The sequence below is a fragment of the Mugil cephalus genome, chromosome 11 (assembly GCF_022458985.1).
Source record: "Mugil cephalus isolate CIBA_MC_2020 chromosome 11, CIBA_Mcephalus_1.1, whole genome shotgun sequence".
Classification (NCBI taxonomy): Eukaryota; Metazoa; Chordata; class Actinopteri; order Mugiliformes; family Mugilidae; genus Mugil; species Mugil cephalus.
The window spans coordinates 8,972,726-8,993,312 of record NC_061780.1 but is presented as its reverse complement, the minus strand read 5'-3'; the positions used below and the strand labels follow the sequence as shown (position 1 = coordinate 8,993,312).

The 20,587-nt window shown below is 40.7% G+C and overlaps 1 protein-coding gene across 2 annotated transcripts; it reads left to right on the top strand.

The window, feature by feature from the left end:
* Window positions 1-8,157: 8,157 nt before the first annotated feature.
* snx27b (sorting nexin 27b) lies at window positions 8,158-19,346 on the top strand. Of its 2 annotated transcripts, none has more exons than XM_047599469.1 (13): window positions 8,158-8,559; window positions 11,677-11,908; window positions 12,168-12,360; window positions 12,533-12,597; window positions 12,691-12,795; window positions 12,904-12,982; window positions 14,817-14,980; window positions 15,064-15,153; window positions 15,587-15,736; window positions 15,813-15,941; window positions 16,678-16,737; window positions 16,819-16,867; window positions 16,984-19,346. In XM_047599469.1, exons 1-13 carry the CDS (start codon window positions 8,222-8,224, stop codon window positions 17,049-17,051), a joined length of 1,722 nt encoding a protein of 573 aa, XP_047455425.1. In that variant the 5' UTR covers window positions 8,158-8,221; the 3' UTR covers window positions 17,052-19,346. The 2 variants fall into 2 exon arrangements, with proteins under 2 accessions (XP_047455425.1, XP_047455426.1); XM_047599470.1 differs by having other exon boundaries at window positions 16,819-16,881.
* The last annotated feature ends 1,241 nt before the right edge of the window (window positions 19,347-20,587 follow it).

The following is a 20,587-nucleotide window of genomic DNA, read 5'->3' as shown; positions in this document are numbered from 1 at the left end:
TTCTGACTACTGTCTCTTATTTAGTTGAACCATCACACAGTAACACCTGCTCCCTTACCACGGTTTTGGATCAGTCAATGATGCTGTCAAAAAAATGAACCATTGCTCTTTACTTTCTTAATAGTAAAGAAGAGTCACTGACATACTAGTCTCTATACCTGTATCCTGCTGTCACCGGTTTGGAAATATACCATATGACATGAACAGACAAAACACAATCAGAAACAAGTAGCAACAAAATACAAAACTACATGAACAAGCCGCAGCTGCACATTGTTTATTAAGCAAGACAATAAAAAGTTTCAATGAAACCTTCCCAGATGTTGTTGATTGAAGATTCAACAAAATAGTTCATATATTATCTCTAATACTGGGAAAACGATCACTTTGATAAGGAGACCAGGGTGTTGGAGTTGAGTAATTGTCATGAGCCACGCATGAAACAGTTTCCCTAATGAGTGCTTTTGTCAGTCTTACCTTCTGAGTGTTTGCGCCCTAATTACTGCTTCTGACCTTAGGGAATCGATCACAATGCCTCACGATTCACTGAAATTTAGGTTATCCAGGCAACTCGTCAGCATTTAGAAGTACAGCCATTTTTGAGCCTTCATGCACTTATATCACTTGGTCTTGTTGAAAAAGTTCGCCTACACATACCAACTTGGCTCTAACCTCTGTAGAAGCTGGCAATAGTTCCCACTATGCAGTGTAATGAAACTTTTATGGTGTATCCTGTAGCACCTTGTTTTTAAATATATAGGCAACATCACACATTTAAAGTGATTTAGCATATGCAATGACCATATAAGCAAGTGATTATGTTCTCCCGCTCCACTCAACGACAGATTTCAACAATCTGAAGGTAAATGACAAAATTCATAATGATGTTTTTGAAATTGACTATTTTTCTTAATAATGTACTGTTTCTGTTTGTCTAGCACTTATAGAAGGCAAGTTTACTCCTAATTCTGGATTGGAACCTTTCCTGAAGTAAAAGAAACTAAAAATGTATAAATCTAGTAAGAAATAGCCATAATAGATAAAAGTTTCTGACAATGACTTACAGGTTAATAAATACATTTCAGTCAATAAAGAATATAAAAAAACATAAAACAGTCAAATCATGTAATTACTTGTACACATGTTAGGCCGGATCCCAGCTTTTCTATCTGCTGTATTTTGACACCTACCTTTAAAAAACACACTGACTAGGAGAAAGTTTTGCTATACTTTTTTTTTTACTTTTACTCACTGGATCAATTAAAAAAAAAAACAAAAAAAATATTATTATTTACATTCAGTAGCACATTAACTTCACATGGTTTGCTAACAATGACTTTAGGGTGGGTTAATGTCAACTAATGTTGAAGAAGTATTGTAAAGTTATGTAATAGAAACACCGAAGAGATTATAACTACTCCAAGTCAAAACATTAATAATACATATGGCACGTTCACAACACTAGGCTGTAAATCAGAACATTTGTCATAGTGGTGTATTTGTGAAAGTCTTTGATAACTGTAATTACTGATTTAGAAAATCATTTCATGCCGAATAAATACCTGATCAACTGCTCTTAGGTACTTTAATTGCACAAGTCATTAAATGATTAACATAAACTATTAAAAGTGTTTTGTCTTTGATGGTACAGGACCATTTAACTCAGCAAATGTAAGTTTATAATGATCATTGTTGGTGTCTTTTAATGATTTCTCATATTGCAACGTTTCATGTTGCATGTTAACTAAACCTAATGGTTACGGCCATAGGTGAAATAAAAGTTCTTTCTACTTATAGTTCAGTAGAAACAGATATTTTCTCATTATGGTCAGCATCACTCGCCTTTCTGCACTTGATGTTTTGCTCGTTTCAACATTCTCCAGCAGATTGTAATTTGAAAGTCTAATTTGTATAAGTGATACTAATACTTGGCATATAATCTATAATATCATTCACATTAAGATAAACATTGGACTGAGTCATTGTGCTTAGCCTGTATGTCAAAGTTTGAAAACGACATTAGTTTGTTAATGAACATATCCAGATCTGTTGAGGACCTTAATTGTCATGAAATACAGTGTCAGTGACACATTACTCTGAGCCTAAGTTTACAAAAAACAAAGATCATATCAGTAGATGCTCTGTATGTAATTTTCCTAGATTCTGCGAAAAAATGTCTAAAAATCCATGCTTATACAGTCATGATTCAGACAGTTATTGTGTTCTAGTCACACCAGCTGTATAAAAGTTCATTTGTTAACACAACTATGTGCATTGTGAAGTGACAATTTTACTCAAGTAAACAATCACAATTTTTCTCTATCCAGCTACCAGTTTAAGATCCACCTGCATGTTTACTCGCTTTAAATTTGTCAATTCTCAACGCAAATCCTTCGATGAACTCTTACTTTAAGTTAACATGTTTTGAAGTGAATGCTAGCATGTTTGAGCTGTAGACCAGCCATTAATCTTTCTCAAGCATACGTACACAACAATTGACAGTAGCTATCTCAAAAGCATTCTTCTTTAAGTGATGGGCAACTGAAGAGGTCCGTGAACTTCATCACGTAACAAATTTAAAGGTTGACTATGAAATAAGGAGTAGGGGGATTTCTGAGAATTTGAATATACAACTACATGATTCAAAGTGTCATCTGCCTTCCGAAACTAGTCTGTAATGATAACTTTGCATGCTGTGTCAGCATTTGCAGCTCATTTCTTTTTCCACATAACAGCACTTGCAGGCATCACGTAAGATTCTCCACCTTGCATGTTCTAGCTCAGACTTCTAAATGCATGCTTGTACACAACCCCCTAAGTTTATATGACATTGTCTAAACTGAGAATGATAGGTTATACGCGCATGTCAAGCTGGTTACAAGGACAGTGCGTGATGTTGCAAGCTGCATCGCCCAGTTCTTTTACAGAGTCATGCATTTACCCACGCTTTGTTCAAGACCAATTACTCAGTACATCAGTCATGGGAGCTAAGAACACGAGGACTCCTTCACGGGTTAATTACTTTAGAAATGCTCAGGAAAAGATCCATGAGGCGGAGTTGTTGTTTGACAAAACTAATGTTGTTTCAATATGACCATGACAAGTTACCAAACTGACTAACTGTAATTACATTTTGTCTGTAATTACTCTTCTAGACTTCTGCTGTCGGATTGAAACATCTCTTATTTACTTTTCATACAGCCTTTTAGCTGTGCTCTTTGATTTTTCCATAAAATAAAAGTTGGAAAGTCACGGCATGAATAGGGTCTTAAGAAGTGCATTAGAAAGTAATATGTGTTTGTTTGTATCATGTGATCAAGTTACCAAGCAAGAACTTGTAAGATTGAAGGAGCAGTAAATCAACTTAGGAGACAAGCTAAGGTATGATCGCAGACATCACTGTCATTGAACGGTTTGCTAATTGATGATAAATGTCATTACCAATGTTCATCAATCGTAGCCCAGATGAATAAGTGAAGAGGCAAAACTGAACCAGTAACCATGAAACTCAAGAGAGCTGGTAGAACGAGAAAAGTGTTCGAAAATGAGTGTTGGGTTAAGCCAATCGCTACACAAAAAGCGGTACAATGAGTCTTAACAGAGATTGCTAGAAGTGAGGAAAAAAAAAACTGGTGCTAACACGTCAATTTTGCTTTTCCATGACCATGGACACTCATATGAGATAAATCCAATGTTTAGAAAACTGTGGATCTTGGCTTCTCTTCGAGTCATCGCGTCTGTCAATGATTTCGTTTGGAGGGTCAATGGATGCTCAGTCCTAGTCTAGCACTTATTACAACGAAAACCCAAGTGTGTTTACCTTAGTTATCCTTATTACAGAACACAATAATGATAGCTTTGCTTTGGCTTGATGTTCATTCAATCTTTTGCAATTTGTTAAGAGAATAAAGTTATGGACATGAATACAGAAAAAGGACATGGTCATGAAAAGTACCTTATAAGTCAACTAGTTGGAACTTTAATTCAAGGAGTCAATTAATAAAGACAACTAATGATGTAATTTAAATGATAAATTATGAAACATAGATTTTATTCAACAGGTAATTTGGACAAGTTTGTGTTTATTGTGTATGTGCTGTCTCTCTTAGGCAGGAATTCGTGCACCACTCCCCTAGGAAATTATCTAAGCATTTTTCTGGACTCTAAAACATTGGAAAAATTAAAAAAAACAGAGGCTATAAATGCAGACGAACATTGTATAATATGGGGTGAGTGTATCATTTTTGAGAAACGCAGAGAGTGTAGCGTTTAATATCATCTGATGTTAAAATCGTGGTTTTCGGATTCCTTGAAACACTTTCAATCTAAGGACTCCAGTCTAATCTCTTTGCATTTTGATACATAACATAAGGTAAATTGATATTTCGCGAGCACTCGGTAAGTGGAGGCAAGTCTAAAAGTTTGTGTAATATTTTTTTAGAACTGAGTCAATTTACTATGATGTGATTAGTTAACTATATAGTGAAATTATATTGACCTGCATCATGGTAGCATTACAAATTCAGTAGATAGACGATGATCATGTGTCCACTATTCAGAGCAATAACAATTTCATGGTTAGATCATTGTGTTTGTCAAATACTTAGTATTTCATATGAATTTCTCCAGGAATTGTGTGATTGAAATGTAAAGAATATGCAATATGACTTATGTGGCAAAGCATGATTCATGTTCATTGTTTCATGATTTCTAGCTAAACATGTCAAGGCATACAATTAAGTATGCAAATCGTAAAGTTCTTTTACTAATTGGTTACTGTTCAAAGTTCTGCACCTGAAAAAACAATGGGAGTTTACGTATGTACACTTTCAATGACCAAAGAACTTATTAATATTACCAGTTACGCTCTGAATATTCCACATGGTGCAAGATTTTAGAAGTAGTAAACGTACAACAAACAACATTAAGAGATGTGACTGCCATATTCTTTAACAAATCCTCTTATAGTAATCTCACCTTTCCCCGTCTCAATACACAAAGCAAAGCACGCCAAACCTGGACGATCACTGACAATTTGCATTTAGGATGCTGCTTCTTGAATGCTTAATTGGTCAAAACACTTATGTATATCCAAGGCATTTCTTAGTTTACTTTTCGCAGTATTCAGCATAATCTTCCAACTATCAGTTGAATCTTAACAGAAGCATTATAAAAAATCATGTTTATTGATCGTGTTATCACACATGAAATTGAATCATCAGCAAGTGTGTGATAGGTTTTGAAAGTAAAGCCACATGCTGTATGAAGATAAGTGTATCCACTTTGAATTGCATTCAGAATGAAATAGAACTAATTAAGCTTTGTCACTGATAATCGTCTTTTCTTGTGCAGTTTAAACACTTTGTAAAGGTACAATATTCTAAATCACTTAATATCATGTTTAAGAAAACATCGTTTTCTCTCTCCAGTGTAAGCAGTAAAAAACATTGTTGTTTGACTATCAGGATCGAATTAAAGAAAACGGTGAAGCATTAGCTAGCAGTAAAACGGTATTGAACTCAGACTGGCAAACATGTTGAAAGCAGCTAGTTAGATGCACACTTTGTTTCAGTGTACACGAAAAAACACTGTTTTAAGCAATTGCAATGATACCATACATCAACATGATGTTTCTTATTCACTCTTGAAGTCACTCATGTTTGTAGTTTGTCGATTTATCAATGAAACCTTAAAAAGAACAGAAGGTTGCGTTGCAGGACACCCGTCATTCTCAAAGCATCCCCCCTTTGATGACTTATCTCAAGGATCCTTTAAGTGGAGGCTTGAGCACGATCAAGACAGAAAAGACTATATCTGGAAAGATATAACTACAGGTATGCCTACTTTCCGAATTCTTTAAGTGCAGTGGTGCTGTCAGCTTGCAATTCCAAAGAACGAAGGTATGGGATGAAACTAGAGACTAAGAGCTACCCCACCCCATGTTTGAATTGTTACAGGATTAATTACTGGCATGCGTCAACAAAAGGTAACTGCTCACGCTTAAGATAGTTTGTCAAGCATTCTCAAATGTCTGGCAAAACTGAGGTATCTTGAATTGCAAAATCACATGTTTTTGAACAAGTTATGCAAGTCACCATACAAAGAATTTTCTATGGCGTTGGGTCTCTTTTATAACCTTTCAGTTGCGACAAATTGAATCGCTTAGGCATTTTTGTTTTTTTTTATAAGTCAAATCAACTTGTAATTAGAGTATACTTGGAGCAGTAATTGATCTTTGGTTGAAATGTGTAATGTTATAAATTTTCAAGAGTAGGGAACTTAATGTAAATAGGCAAAATGTAAAAGGTACTTACATGCCTAGCTATCAAAAAATGCCAATTTCTCCTACAATACACTAATGTAATCCTGTTTAAAATCTGTTTTGTTTTCAGTTTTAGTTTGTTGGATCTATCTAAGTAACTTCTAAGAATTATTAAACAAAACCCAATTTTTATAGTTTATTCATTAAATAACAAATGTTTTGTTTATAGTTAATAAATCATTGTACATATAGTTTGACTGAAAAAAAAACAGGGTCTGAACAATAAAGTCACTCAGTTAATTCAATACAATTAATAAGCACTTATTTTTTGGATTTGTAAGATTTTGACAAGGTATGAAATGTGATAAGTTGAATCACACACATTAAACGGACAGCACCATACTAATAATCAAGCATCTTCTGATTAGCTGATAAAAAAAAACACAGATTATTGACAGAATTAATTCCATTTAAAGGGTCACACTCGATTCTCAATCCTCTTGTCCTTTTGAGAACACGTGCATGCAATCTAATTGCAAAGTTAATTTGAAAAATTAATAACGACCTTTGCATTGATATTAATTGTCTATCAATGTATTTACGCTGGTAAGTACGCAACTCTAAACAATAACAACAATGTAGATTTTGAAAAGCATAAAACATAGGATTGTTGCAAATAGTAATAATAACGGCCACGTTACAGTAATTAGTTCGCAACTTCAGCTAATTGAGCATAAATCACAATTTTCAAACGCACGCAAAAGAACAGACAACTGACCAAAAGGAATATAATATCCGTTAATTCCTTGCAGATTCAGTAGAACAAACCAAGTTCTGGCAGTATTCTTAAAAATCTTGACTTTGTTTCGCAGCAGGCGACATGACAATTTCTTAGCTCGCCAAGTGGCGAGCTTGATTTCGGTTTGGATTGTGAGCCACATCACAAAGTCACGAATTTCTTGGATATTACTGCGTGTTACACACGTTGTCATATGAAGGTGAGTGTGTAATATGAGGTCCGACTGAATCAAAGAATAAATGTTTGACACTTCAAAACGTTGTTTTGTCAGTGCTTGAAGAGAAAGTAAACGCAAGCCTTTCCAGAGGCGTAAACCACCTTTAAAGTCGTTAGCGGGAGATCTACTTTCACGGGACTTTATTAATTGGCAATCCAGGGAAAAAACTGGATAATGCTGCCCCCATTTTTATTTCTTATTTGCTGGTTACATTTTGCGGATCGTATTGAAATTAAAATATGAACGTGTTTTGTGATAATGGATTGATACAGGTGATCCAGTAAGCGCAGGTAATGGAACTTTGTTGATTGAATTGTCATCAGGGATTTACAACTCGTGACTGTTAAAAAAAAATAAAGGATGAAATGCCAACAAAAATGAATTTGTTTGTAAATGAATAAGTTTATTTTCAGTTGAGATGGTACAATGGAATTTAGCCTGAATTAATAAACAAAACCCAATCTCTTATAACCAGCTAAACCTCCACGTTTGACCTGCTATTAAAAAAATAGCTAAGAATGCGTACTACGGTCTTGTGTAGCACGAATTAGATATATCGCGTTCAAAAAAAAAAAAGAAGAAAGAAAAAAGAAAAAGTATGTTCATTTGGGCTTTGCCACGGAGCTCACGATCTCGATTTTTAATTGAATTAAGCGAAAAAAAGTTAGGCACAGTCCCGTGGAATTGCTAATTTTATTAATGAGTTATATAACAACTACTCAGTTGACCTGAGAATTGAATATAAGAAGATGAATACGATCTTCGTCTTTGCCTCCAACTTGTGGCCTTCGGTACGGAGCACTACGAGTACATAGCGTCCGATGGCTGAATACTGAAACCTGGTGCTCCGCGTAGAGACGTTTACTACAGAGCACAGGCTAATGTTTGTGGGACGTTTAATGATAGCTGTCCCGGGGTGGATGACACAAAGAGTGTAGGAAAAATGTCAGACGTCGAGGGACAGGGAACATGTTCCTCGGTCCCCCCGCTGCCTCACCCTTCTTACCGTAACGGCTCCGGTAGCGGTAGCGGTAACGTTACACCGGGCACCGGAGGAAGCTGCCAGACGGCGACCACCGTCACTTCGGGCCCACGGCTAGTCCGAATAGTCAAGTCTGACTCTGGCTACGGGTTCAATGTTCGGGGACAAGTCAGCGAAGGAGGGCAACTGCGGAGCATTAACGGGGAACTGTACGCTCCGCTGCAGCATGTGAGCGCTGTCCTTCCGGGAGGAGCCGCCGACAGAGCCGGTATTTCGAAGGGGGACCGGATTCTCGAGGTGTAAGTGGCTACAGTTCTAGCTCAACTCAGAGCTCATTATAACATTGACGTGCACGTAACTTTTTTTTAAAAATTTCTTTTCGATTGATCATATCAGTGAGGATTTAGCCAAATGGGACTTGTGAGCAGCTTGCACTTTAACATTGGTAGCCGGCGAGAAATACCAGCGAGTTTGAATGCGCTATAGAGTTGCGGGTGGGGGGTGGTGGGGGGCAAGGCAATAGCTGTTCATCCCAATGAAAGGAGTATCTGTGCATGTCAGGGAGGGAAGATCCAGGGATCATTAAAAATTCCCGTCACACTGATTTCTCCCATCCACTGCATACCAAATATTCCCAAGGCATCCCTCGTGCACGTCCATAGACCCAAACGCAGGGTGCACTCTTTCTTGGTGTGACACACATCATCCCGTAGGATGTAGGTTGCACAAATCATCATCTTTAAGCATCGCTGAATTTCAAATTCGGACGCACACAGCCTGCATGCACATCCTGTCACTGTGTGGGTGCTGCACTTGGTGACAGAGGCAGTAGTTGTTGTCCTCCCCGGCCCTGTTAGTTAGCGTGCATGCAGATCGCCTGCTGATGTTAGGCTGTGTTGCTATGGAGAAGAACACACCACAGCTCAGCATCAGCACTTGCGCTTCGGTGTGTCTGTCTGCACGAAATAAGACGGGATGCCTTCGGTTCATTTCTGATTGGCTTTGCTCTCTAAAACCCAGTGTTTGATTGGCTGGCGTTTTGCACACTGCTTTGTTAATGGATGGCCTGCAGTAACCTGGCAGTTTGTTGACCCCATTATTTCTGTGTGCAAGCATCGTGGGTATGCGTGTGCTCAGTTTGTTATTGTATACAAGCCACATCATGCTCTGCCCCTATTAATTCACCCCTGTGTCAGAAGCGCTGGTCTTTTGATTGATGACAGTGTTTATTCTGATATTTGACTGAATCTCGTGCCGACCCTTAATACTAGTTTATGCTGCTACAGAGAGACACGGTGAAGCTGTAAGAGCTTGATTTGACCTCATGTCCGGCGTCTTCCATGCAGTGGATAAACCGTCCCTGAACATCACTACTGTGGATTTTTTCAGTTTCGTCCATGTGGTATTTCTGTCCTCTTGTCAAGTCACAAATGTACACAGCTCGCTGCTGCAATATAGCACCCCCGCTATTGTCTGTGCAATCAATACTTCTCTGCACATTTATAAATAGCTTTCATTTTCAGACTGTAATGCAGAATAATCTATACTACTAGACATTTTTTTTCTGCATCCTGCTTTTTAATAAAGGTTATGTATGATTTAAAAAAAAAAAAAAACACTTGTGCAGTCAGTGTACCTGAGTGCACGGAGTTTAAAGCTAAGGACGAAGAAGGGAAAATGTGACAAGCTGGAAATTGTCTCTTATACACTGTTTATCATGATCAGAAGTGCTGATGGTGCCAGTGCAAAGGCCACGATGTCAGATGCTTATTATATCATCACGAAGCTGCAGGGAGGGAAGAGCTGGCAAAGTGCTAAGTCTGCAGTTTGTGTTGTGGGAGATGTTCGCTCTTTTGTCCCACTGCACCTGCAGTATGGCTGTATTTGTGTATCCCCCATTAGTCACTGCTAGCTTCTACCTACATGTTTATCTTTCCGCATAAACACTCATTTCAGCTCACTCGCGTGCGCACGGGCTCAGGAGGCCTCCTTCGACTTGATTGCATGTTCGCGTCCTCGTGTGCACGTCGTGCCGCTGACTTCTGTAGGAAATCATTCCAGCACTCGTGTCCACTTCACTTTTTCCCAGTGCAACACTGCCAACATTTGTCCTGCTCTGACATAAAGGCTGATATAACGGATAAGCTGCCAGTCAAGTCAGAAGTGAAGAATTTCCTGCCCTGAATTATCTGGCTTTTCCAGACTTGATGATTGATTAGAGGTCTTCTCCTCTCTTTTAGCATTTCCCCCCATCCTCCTCCCACCCACTTCTATTGTTCTGAAGCCACTGTTGATGTGTGGAGGAGTAAATAGACTCACTGCCTCCTTTTCTTATGATCCACCTTGAGTCCCAGCCACGAATGTGTTCAATTTAAATAAACGACCCCAACAGACGCACAAGATAACCGAACATTTGTGGGCTTCTCTGGGTTTGAGTTAGCTCTCACAATAAGCTTGTGCGTGGTTTTTGCACAAAGTGGGAATCCTCTGAGGGTCCTGTAAGCGGGATAAGCATGACATTGTGTGTATGCGTCTTAAAAGCTGGTTCTAATAAGTAGGAGCAGGGAGAACACGTTTTTGTTAGGAGCTTAAATAACCGTTAGAATTGAGCTGCATCTTTCTAAAAAAAAAGTTCAGTGTGTATGTTCCATCAGTGCATATTTATTGTACCAACATTTTTTTTGCAAAACTCAAAGATGAAGCCATCATAGTAGAAGATTGGGCCCCATCTTTACCTATTTATATACCACACAAACAGTTTTGTCCTACGCATCACGCATCTAGGTCATCAAAGTAACATTTGCTGGATTGTGTAAGTTTGTCCGTCTTACGCATCTTTGCAAATATTTCCAACCTATTGTTTAATTTGCGTGAAACCAGTCCATTGGCACAAAATAGAAAGAACGGAATAATTTGATTCTGACACTGCTTCCATATCGACTTTACACTGATCAGGCATAACACTGAATATGTTAGACACCTGTCTTCTAAGACTGTGTCTCAGTGAGGGTCGTTGGGTCTCTGTGGATCAGGCTTGTATCATCCCACCGTTTGGGATCTAGTGAATTTGGAGGCCAGGTCAACACCTCGGGTTGTTCTTCACGTTTTCTTAGCTTCTAAACCATTTTCGCATGTATGTCTGTGTCAGGCTGCATCCTGCCGGGAATGACTGCTGCCATGTCATTGCTATGGGGCGGAGGTGCCTGGGCTGGCCGAGGGGTGTGGTACATGTCTAAGTGACATCCACACGAATGCCAGGACCAAAGGTTCCCCAGCAGAACATTACAACATGACATTATATACTTCTGTCTGTGGTTTTAATGTTGGGGCTGATCGGTGTATTGTAGAAAATGGAAACGCAAGCCACATCCTCCAGATGTGCTCTGAGCTAATGAAACGCTTCCTTCATCCTACAGCAACGGGGTGAATGTAGAAGGAGCGACACACAAGCAGGTGGTGGATCTGATCCGGGCCGGCGAGAGGGAGCTGGTGCTGGCCGTGCTGTCCGTCCCACCCCAGGAGGCCGACTGCCTGGATCCCGGAGACGACGGATCAGCCCAGTCTTGTTACGACTATTCTGACAAGCAGGCCGTCCCCATCTCCGTTCCCAGCTACAAACACACTGAGCTCAACCATGAAAAGTTTGTGGTGGGTACACTTGTGCGTGAATATGTAGATTCTGAGTTGGAAGGAAGAGGACAACAAATGAGTGTGGGAAGCGAAGGTTGGAGTTAGGAGGGTTGGTCAGTGAAAGTGTGGAGAATAAACAGAAGGGGGGATTAAAATAAGTGCGAATGAATGCTTTGCTTTCAGGTCCATGAGAAAACTAATGTGCCAAGCATCGTGAATAATACTTGTTGTGATATTTGAGGTCTTTTTTTTCACTGTCTGTGTCTATGTCTCCCAGGTGTATAATGTGTACATGGCAGGCAGACAGCTCTGCTCCAAGCGTTACCGGGAGTTTGTGATTCTGCACCAAAACCTAAAGAGGGAGTTCACCAACTTTACATTCCCCAAGCTGCCTGGGAAATGGCCTTTCTCCCTGTCGGAGCAGCAGCTGGATGCACGGCGCAGGGGACTGGAAGAGTATCTGGAGAAAGGTATCGTCTCTGCAGAGGTTTCGTAGTATCATCTTTACTGGGGTTTCCATTTTTTTTGCCCTAGACACTAAAGCGGGCGAAGGTCTGGGAGAAATACTGACCTCTCCAAAGTAAATAACTGCATGTGTTTGTATAACCACTGTCTTCAGCTGATGTTAAGTGTTTTTTGCAGTGTGCTCCGTACGGGTAATCGGAGAAAGTGACATCATGCAGGAGTTCCTGTCTGAATCAGATGAGGTAAAAAAATAAATAAAAATACTCAAGTGTTTTTTCCCCCTGTCGTCTGCCTGTGACTCACTGTACAGTTTCTCTCTTTTTCCCATGGCCCAGAACTATAATGGCGTGTCTGATGTGGAACTGAGAATAGCTATGCCTGATAAAACCACACTTACTGTCAGAGTTCGCAAAAACTCTACCACAGACCAGGTCTATCAGGTAAACACACACTCAGCCATGTGTAACTATTAACTACTATCATCATGACTCCATTACCGTCATTCTCCATACGTCTTACTGTTTGCTGTCTGTGCTGATCTCTTTCAGGCGGTGGTTATGAAGCTGGGAATGGACAGTGTAACAGCCAGCTACTTCGCCCTATTTGAAGTCATCAACCACACTTTTGGTAAGAACACATAACTGTTCATCTTGCACACACTGCAATATTTCTATCTTTCAAATACAAAAGAAGATTTTCCCCCAGTTTGAATTATGTCTTCATAAATAGAAAATAGTTTGGAACATATACCTCAGTGCACGATGCATCACTGTCCATGTCGCTGTGACTGACCATGTGGTTAGTGTGGTTAGTGTGTCAAATATGTCTCAGATTCTTTAATTATGCAACTAAATAAAAGCAGAAGTGGTTATTTGTAACTCATGCAGCACCACTGAATTCATTCTCTGTTATCTATTACTGCGAAGGCAGAAGAGACTTGAAATATTTGCAGGCAGGTCACGGAAGGTGAAACTTGTCCAACAGATGTATCGGTTTTTATCCCTTAGTGATGTGGAAAAAGCCTGGATTGTGTGCTGTGTACACCCGCGGTAATGGCACACTCAGGTTTAGATGCTCAGTGTTGTTGTGGCCCCCGGCGAACTCCCAGCTGGTTTAAAAATGGACGAAAAGGCGGAGCGTGAGTGGAGTCGAGGTCGGAGGGTGACGGCTTGGCGGAGAAGGAGCGACCTGTGACTGCCTTCCCTTGTCATTTAAAGCAGTCAAGCCCTCAATTATGTATAACTTTAAGCCTTGGCATATTTTACACGGGTGAGTTTGCCTCTCGCACAGTTGTCGGGTCAAGCTCCTAATTTGGAAAGAACAGAGGCTACAATTCACCAAAAACAACACAATGAATAATAGCTCTGTAGCTATTTCACACTAATTACCTTTTAGTTTAATGGGCGACTTATTTTCGTTGTAGCTGGAGTCATATTTCTGACCTTTTACCTCCGCGTGCATCTGTTGGCTGATTTAATGTGTAGGTTTAATAGTCCTTTGTCAAATTGAACTTCAGTTCAGTTTATCATCTGTTAGATCGCGCTATGAAGTTGATCCTTAGGCTTGTTTTCACTTTAACATTTTAATCTATTAGTATTGATGTTGGTCTTGTGTGGCTTTAGTGTGTTGACCATTTTATTAGTCTCTGAACTTTGAGTAGTTTTGCAAGTGGCCGCGTTCGTTCTTTATTTGAAGTTTGATTGTGGTGTCTATGCTCAAAATTCGACTTTCTCTCTACAGTCCTTGTCCCAGTTTACATGCAGCGCAAGAAAAAATCGAATAACTGTTCTCCTCCTCCACACTAGGTGGTGATGCGTGTCTTTTCTGTGGGATAATACCACGTTAATATGGCCCGATTTCTGGTTGACCTATTACGTGATGCAATCAACAAGAGCAACAACCAGACGGATAATAGTAAATTTTTTTAATCTCGTACGTAATGTTTGTGCTACTTCTGGGACAGGTAAGATCTGCGCTATCCCTCAGACGGTTCTTGTAGCGGCTCCGTTCCTCTTTTTCTTCTATGACTGGTTTTCTTGGATGTGTTTGTTCCGGGGTCACACGCCAGCGCAGCGGTTGTGGAGCATGCGCACACGCATTATCCGATGAAAACTCTGATTCCAATCGTATTGTCTGGGTGTCTCAATCGGACAATGAGAACTTGTTTACATGCGCTTAAGTTCTCCTGTTATAGTCCGATTAATGCAATAATTAGTTTTTTACACGTGCATGTAAACGCACCATTTCTGATTGTCGGATACGGACACACATTGCACTTTGATACTGAGTAGCATTGATCAGGATGGTCAGGTCTGATCTGTTATTTGTTATCCTTCATGTTTGAACATGCTAAAATGTAACGGCTTCCAAAAAAATGTGTTTTGCCTATAATGTTGCACACGGACAAGAATCGGGTCTCAATTACACCTCCCTGCCTTTTTCCCCCCTCTGTCTTTTTCAGTGCGTAAGCTCGCCCCCAACGAGTTCCCCCACAAACTGTACGTACAGAACTATACCTCAGCCATCCCAGGAACCTGCCTCACCCTGCGCAAGTGGCTCTTCACCACAGAAGAAGAGATTCTGCTCAACGACAACCAGCTGGCCGTCAACTATTTCTTTCACCAGGTGCGTATGAGCAGCGTGGCTGCCCTTATTTTGTGGTGCGTTTATGTGAGTCGATCTGATTTACCAATCCGACCCTATTACAGGCTGTGGATGATGTGAAGAAAGGCTTCGTCAAAGCTGAACAGCAATCGTATCAGCTGCAGAAGCTGGCAGAGCAGAAGAAGATGTCCATGGTCAGTCTCTGGTTTATAAACACAAACACTGAAAGTGCACCGCTGTTCCACAATAACTTGCACATATGCACAGATCGTTTACTCATTACAGTTGGTTGGTGTGTTTTACATCATCCAGTCCTTTGCACCTGTTCAGTCTCCCTTTACTGTGTGTGATATAACAAAGTGGAAAAGTACAGAGTCATCTGGAGGTGGAGGTTGTTTTATAGACACATTTTCACCAGAAAAATCCGCAAAGAAGAAATGTTGTTTTCACATCAGTCACTCCACAAGTAATAACTATATCGCCTGTACTTTGCTATATAGCTATAAAGATTAGTTTCAGTTAAACATCAGAAAACGTATTCAACTTCAGCCGAGCAGAACTACCTCTTGTGATACATTTATAGTACCATATAGTGACACGCTGCCTTTCATCTCCCGTCTCTGCCAGTACCTAAACCTGTTGAGAGGTTGCGAGGGCTACAACGAGATCATATTTCCTCACTGTTCCTGCGACTCCCGGCGTAAAGGCCACGTGATCACAGCCATCAGCATTCACCACTTCAAGCTGCACGCATGCACAGAGGACGGGACACTAGAGGCAAGTGCGCCTTTATGATGCACGTTTACTGCAGGTGTGATGGAGTGTGCGTACTAAAGCCTCCACGCTGTTTCAGAACCAGGTGATTGCGTTCGAATGGGGGGAGATGCAGAGGTGGGACACGGATGAAGAGGGCATGGCTTTCTGCTTTGAATATGCACGTGGAGAGAAGAAACCACGCTGGGTCAAGATATTTACACCTTATGTGAGTATCATCCTCTGGTCATTACGTGTGGCTGCCAGGGTATTTCAGAGCAGAACACAGCTCCACCAGTCATCAGGTCCTGCAGTCAACACATTTGCGGCCGACTAACAAATATTATTTGCACCGTTAACGGCAGCGTTTTAAAACTCTTAACACGATTTCCTGGAGTTGCTTCTGGTAAAAAGAAAACTCGTTTAAAATAGTCACTGAATTCTGGGCGCAGCGAAACATACTTCCCTATATACCATGACCTGGACGACCTGAGAACCTCCACACACATGAAACAAACCATCATATAATGAATAATCTGATTGTATGTGGCATAAGCTAACAACAGGGAACAAGGAAAACCGTTGCCCGCAGCTCTTCATCTAGCAGCTCACTGTTGTTCTATTATTTCCCTACAGTGTTTCAGATTGATCCAGTATCTGAAAAATCCCAACATTTCCATTGTCTTGACTTATTTAATACGAAAGAAATTGCTTGAAACAGACACCTCTGGATCTCACTTAATACTTTCCATTTTAGGACATTTCATTTCTTTCATTTAACCGTGAAGACAGCTGCTGACTAGTCATCTTCACTGGTGCTGGTATCTGTATGTTCAGTAACTGCCTTAGGGATTCGATATAACCTCATATTCACAGACTATTCATTAATTTAAAAATAAAACACAAGTAAACTACGTAAACCGTATCCGTTTAAAACTGTGTTTCTCTTTGTGCTAAACCTTTAGTTTAACTACATGCACGAGTGCTTTGAGAGAGTCTTCTGTGAGCTGAAGTGGAGGAAGGAGGTGAGTGACCATTTCCGTCCTTCCAGATTCATCCGCTCTGTCATGTGACTGTTTTGCTCATAGCTGTCGTGCATCCCTCAGGTGGAAGAGGAGGCTACCGACAAGGACAATAAGAACTGCAGTAAAGATGGTATGTGTGGCAAGGTAAGGCTCTGCCTGCCTCTGTCCAGTCCGTCATCCAGTAACAGCCTGGGTGAATCTCTCCGTTTCTGTGTGTCTCTCTCCTGATTGCCGTTTCTGTTGCAGAATATTTTCCAGCTGCTGAGGCACAGAAGGGATGGGGGCACCTAGGAAGGGAGATTGTTACCTCTTAACTACGCCATCATCACTAACATAGCTCAGTCACGTCCCAGGTCTTTGCCCCAGACGCAGAAACACTCAGCTATTAACTACAAGGACATCAACTTCAACATAAGAAGCTACTCCCTACATGCAAACCGACAAGCATCTGCTGAAGAACACATCGAATAAATGCAAGCATAAAAAGCTACAGACTCATGAACTGGAACCCTGAGTCCAGCGCATCCACGCATAACCACGCATTAAAGCAGTGCCCTGTCAAAAAGAAGCGAGGCACCTGTAGACTCAGAAGGGATTCACGCAAGCCCTCTTCTTATTGACGGGGACTGGGAGTGGAATGTGGCCTCCAAGTGAAGAGGTTTTCAAACTCCTTTGAAGTAGCCCTACTTGAAAAAGAAAGCCAAAGTGAATGAAGAATTATCGGTGGACTAACAAGGGAAAGCGAAAGCTGTTAGTGCTCAGAAAGGGGAACTAAGATAACAGTAATCAGTGAAGCTGAGCGTTGACCGCGAGAAGACGCTTAGCTTCTCTATTAATGGGTTAGAGCTGCACTAGTGTCACCAGCAGCCACCAGACAAGTGGATAAAGTCACAGCTGAATCACATCACGTATATAAACATCTATATGTGTTTGATGCTAAATTTTACGAGGATAAACTATTAACATAAGAATGTGGCAACTGAGAGAAGGGAGAGAGAAAGCAGACGGCATTTTTTTTTTTTTTTTAAGGATTGTTTTATTTTGTTTCTTCATTTGTTTTCAGCTTTGGGTGTATTCTTCATACAAAGCAGGACTATGTTAAATCTTAGACTTATGTTGCACTTTATCCAACAGTATTAACAACTGAACAAGATGGATTTTTTTCTTTCTATTCATTTTTGACTGACTAAAGTGTGGTTATATGCTGTTGCAGGAAATGGTATATGCCGAGCCTTTTATGTGTTTATAGTATTAGACGAGCACTCCATGCAAACGTTTTTTTCGGCTGTGGTGGAGCCGCAGAGGTGTGGACCGCTGGTCAGGCAGGTGACGGCGCAGTGAGGAAGCGTGCACTACCAGGAGGAAACAGCAGGGGTCCTGCTCCTCCTGCATGCTCCCTGGCTTGTCGTGATTACTTTGTTTTGTTCGAGCTCCCACAGGATTTATAATGGGCCTGGAATTCAAACGGCCTTTCCGTGCAGCACTATTTACCTCTGCAGCTGATTTCTGCGGCACTGTTAAAACACTCACGCACTTCGGATTCAGGTGGACAGGGATTCCTTAACCAAAGGGAAGGTTCTCATCCTTCACCCTTAAATATAGCACAGTCAGTAACGGCCTCCTAGCAACTGATCACTGGAGTGCACTGAAATAAATAGTGGTTTAATGCCCTCGCAAATGAACCCAGTTAATGTTCTAACCAAGATTAGTGTGATGTAAAAAAAAATATATATATATATATATGCAACGATCCGACGATACAAAGCTGAAACCTGACAATTAGACAAAAGTAAAAGCTGACAGACTATAAATATTTACTGTTGCTCAGAACATTTTATGACTCTAAATTACTTTATTGCAACTAATTTAGTATGTTTCATACTCCTTATTGGAAACAAGTATATATTAAAACACACAAAAGTATTTTTTTTTGTGATAAGGCTTGCGCTCTTTTTATGGAAATTAACAAACGTGACTCACTTCATGCCCAGCTCCAGCTCCCGTTTAACCAGTAATGGCAACATAAACAGTGTTTTGTAATCTACATGCAAATAAAGGGTCACAGATACACACGAGTGGCTCTAACTCCATTAAGAGTGCTTGTTGTAGTGAAGGTGCTGTTCACAAAAGCCATTTTGAGTGATTAATGAGCTTCAGCAGAGCTCGCGGGTGTGTAAAGGGGGTTTAATTGAATGCGTTGAGCCTTGAGTCGAGAGACTGAATGTGCAGCCCTAAAGGCCGAACACATGTCCCAGGAGTCTTGTCTGTTTACCGAACCGCGTCCGACGTAGTCGATTGTCTGACGTTGTCTGATCCGTCCACCTTAAAGGATACGCTTTCTTTGGTTCACACCCCTCCTCTCTCTCTCTGTCTCTCGTTCTGACTAGAGTTAAATGTCACGCGCATTATTTATTTCAGTAAAACGTCATGTTAAATTCGGCTGATATAGGGTATTGCTTTTCAAAGAGCCGCGCTTAATAAGAGGATGGGAATTGATGACCTCCTGATCCATTGACATGTTGAAATGTAAAATTGAAGTGTTTGATTACATCGCTTACTGTAATAAATTGTAACATATTCTTTTAAATAAACCGATTTATTGATGCAAAGTCAGTTCTTTGATCTGTTGCAGTAAACTTAAAAAAAAAAACAGCGGGGGGAGCTGAGAGTCAGAAATGACAAACGGTCCCCTTAGTGAGTGGATTTATTGTGTAAATTAGATTTTACATTTAATGTCCCACTCTCCCTTTGTGTGCCCATGTCTTCTTCCTTCCATCCTCGCCCCTTAATGCCCCCCCCCTCTTTTTTTCATCAATTCCAACATCTTTAATGAGATCTGGGAAACAATTACCCAACACACAGCGAAATGGTTGTTCTATATCGACCTGCGATGGGGGTCTGCACTAAGTAATTAATAGCTATTGACTGTTGGTGGGGTGGGATATTATCTTGGAGCATCTGAATTTTGAAAAGCTAACATCTCTTGGCCAGGGACCTGGGGGGGGGGCACTTGCAGTGCAGTAACCACCTTCCTAATATTGTGTAGGTCTGCCTTGTGCCACTAAAACAGTTGTGACTCATCAGAGAATGGACATGGGTCTTCTGAGGGTGTCCTGTGGTGGGTTGAGGGGAGGGACCTCAGTGGATCATGTTCTTCAGGTTTTTTTTTTAGTTGTTCCCAAGTTGCTTCTGTGTCAGGCTGCGTCCTGCTGGGGATGGCTGCTGCCATCAAGTGTCTTTGCTACGGGGTGGAGGTGTCCTAAGTGGGATGTTTCCACTTCGACTTAACAAGCTGACTGAGGGAAAAGTAATTTGGTGAATGGGTGAACCACAAAAAAGTTATTGTTTAGTTATAGATTTGCTACAACACATTGTTTCAGCTATTCCTCCCTTCCCTTATATTCTCTGGCAGAATAGAATAGAATAGAAAACCTTTATTTGTCCCACAGTGGGGAAATTGTAGTTGTAGTGTAGCAGAAAAGTTGCTACAAAAAGTAACTGGATTGTAGCAAAACGTATTGTACGACAACCCTAAAGTTAGAGTGTAAATTATGAGTGTTCATTGTGGAGTCTAACAGCAGCAGGAAGGAAAGACCTTCTGTATCCCACACCGAGGGTGAAGCAGAAAGTGTTCGGCTCGCTTCAGTACAGAGATCAATTCTGGTGAGAAACTCAACTCAACTTAAGGGAAACTTAAGAGGCTGGATGCATTCAGTATCGGTAATGGTTTTGTCTCAGGAAGGGACATGGTGAGAGACCCGAGGCCCGCTGTGTCTCTGCTGGTACAGATGTAGATTCATCTGAACAAGAGGAAGGCTGAGACACTCCTACCGTATTAGGAGTTTTTCAC

Excerpts from the sequence above, each read along its gene's own strand:
- snx27b (XM_047599469.1), top strand. The coding sequence starts at position 8,222 with ATGTCAGACGTCGAGGGACAGGGAACATGTTCCTCGGTCCCCCCGCTG. Across the intron at positions 12,598-12,690 it reads TCCTGTCTGAATCAGATGAG|AACTATAATGGCGTGTCTGA; the intron begins GTAAAAAAATAA and ends CCCATGGCCCAG. Across the intron at positions 14,981-15,063 it reads TCAACTATTTCTTTCACCAG|GCTGTGGATGATGTGAAGAA; the intron begins GTGCGTATGAGC and ends ACCCTATTACAG.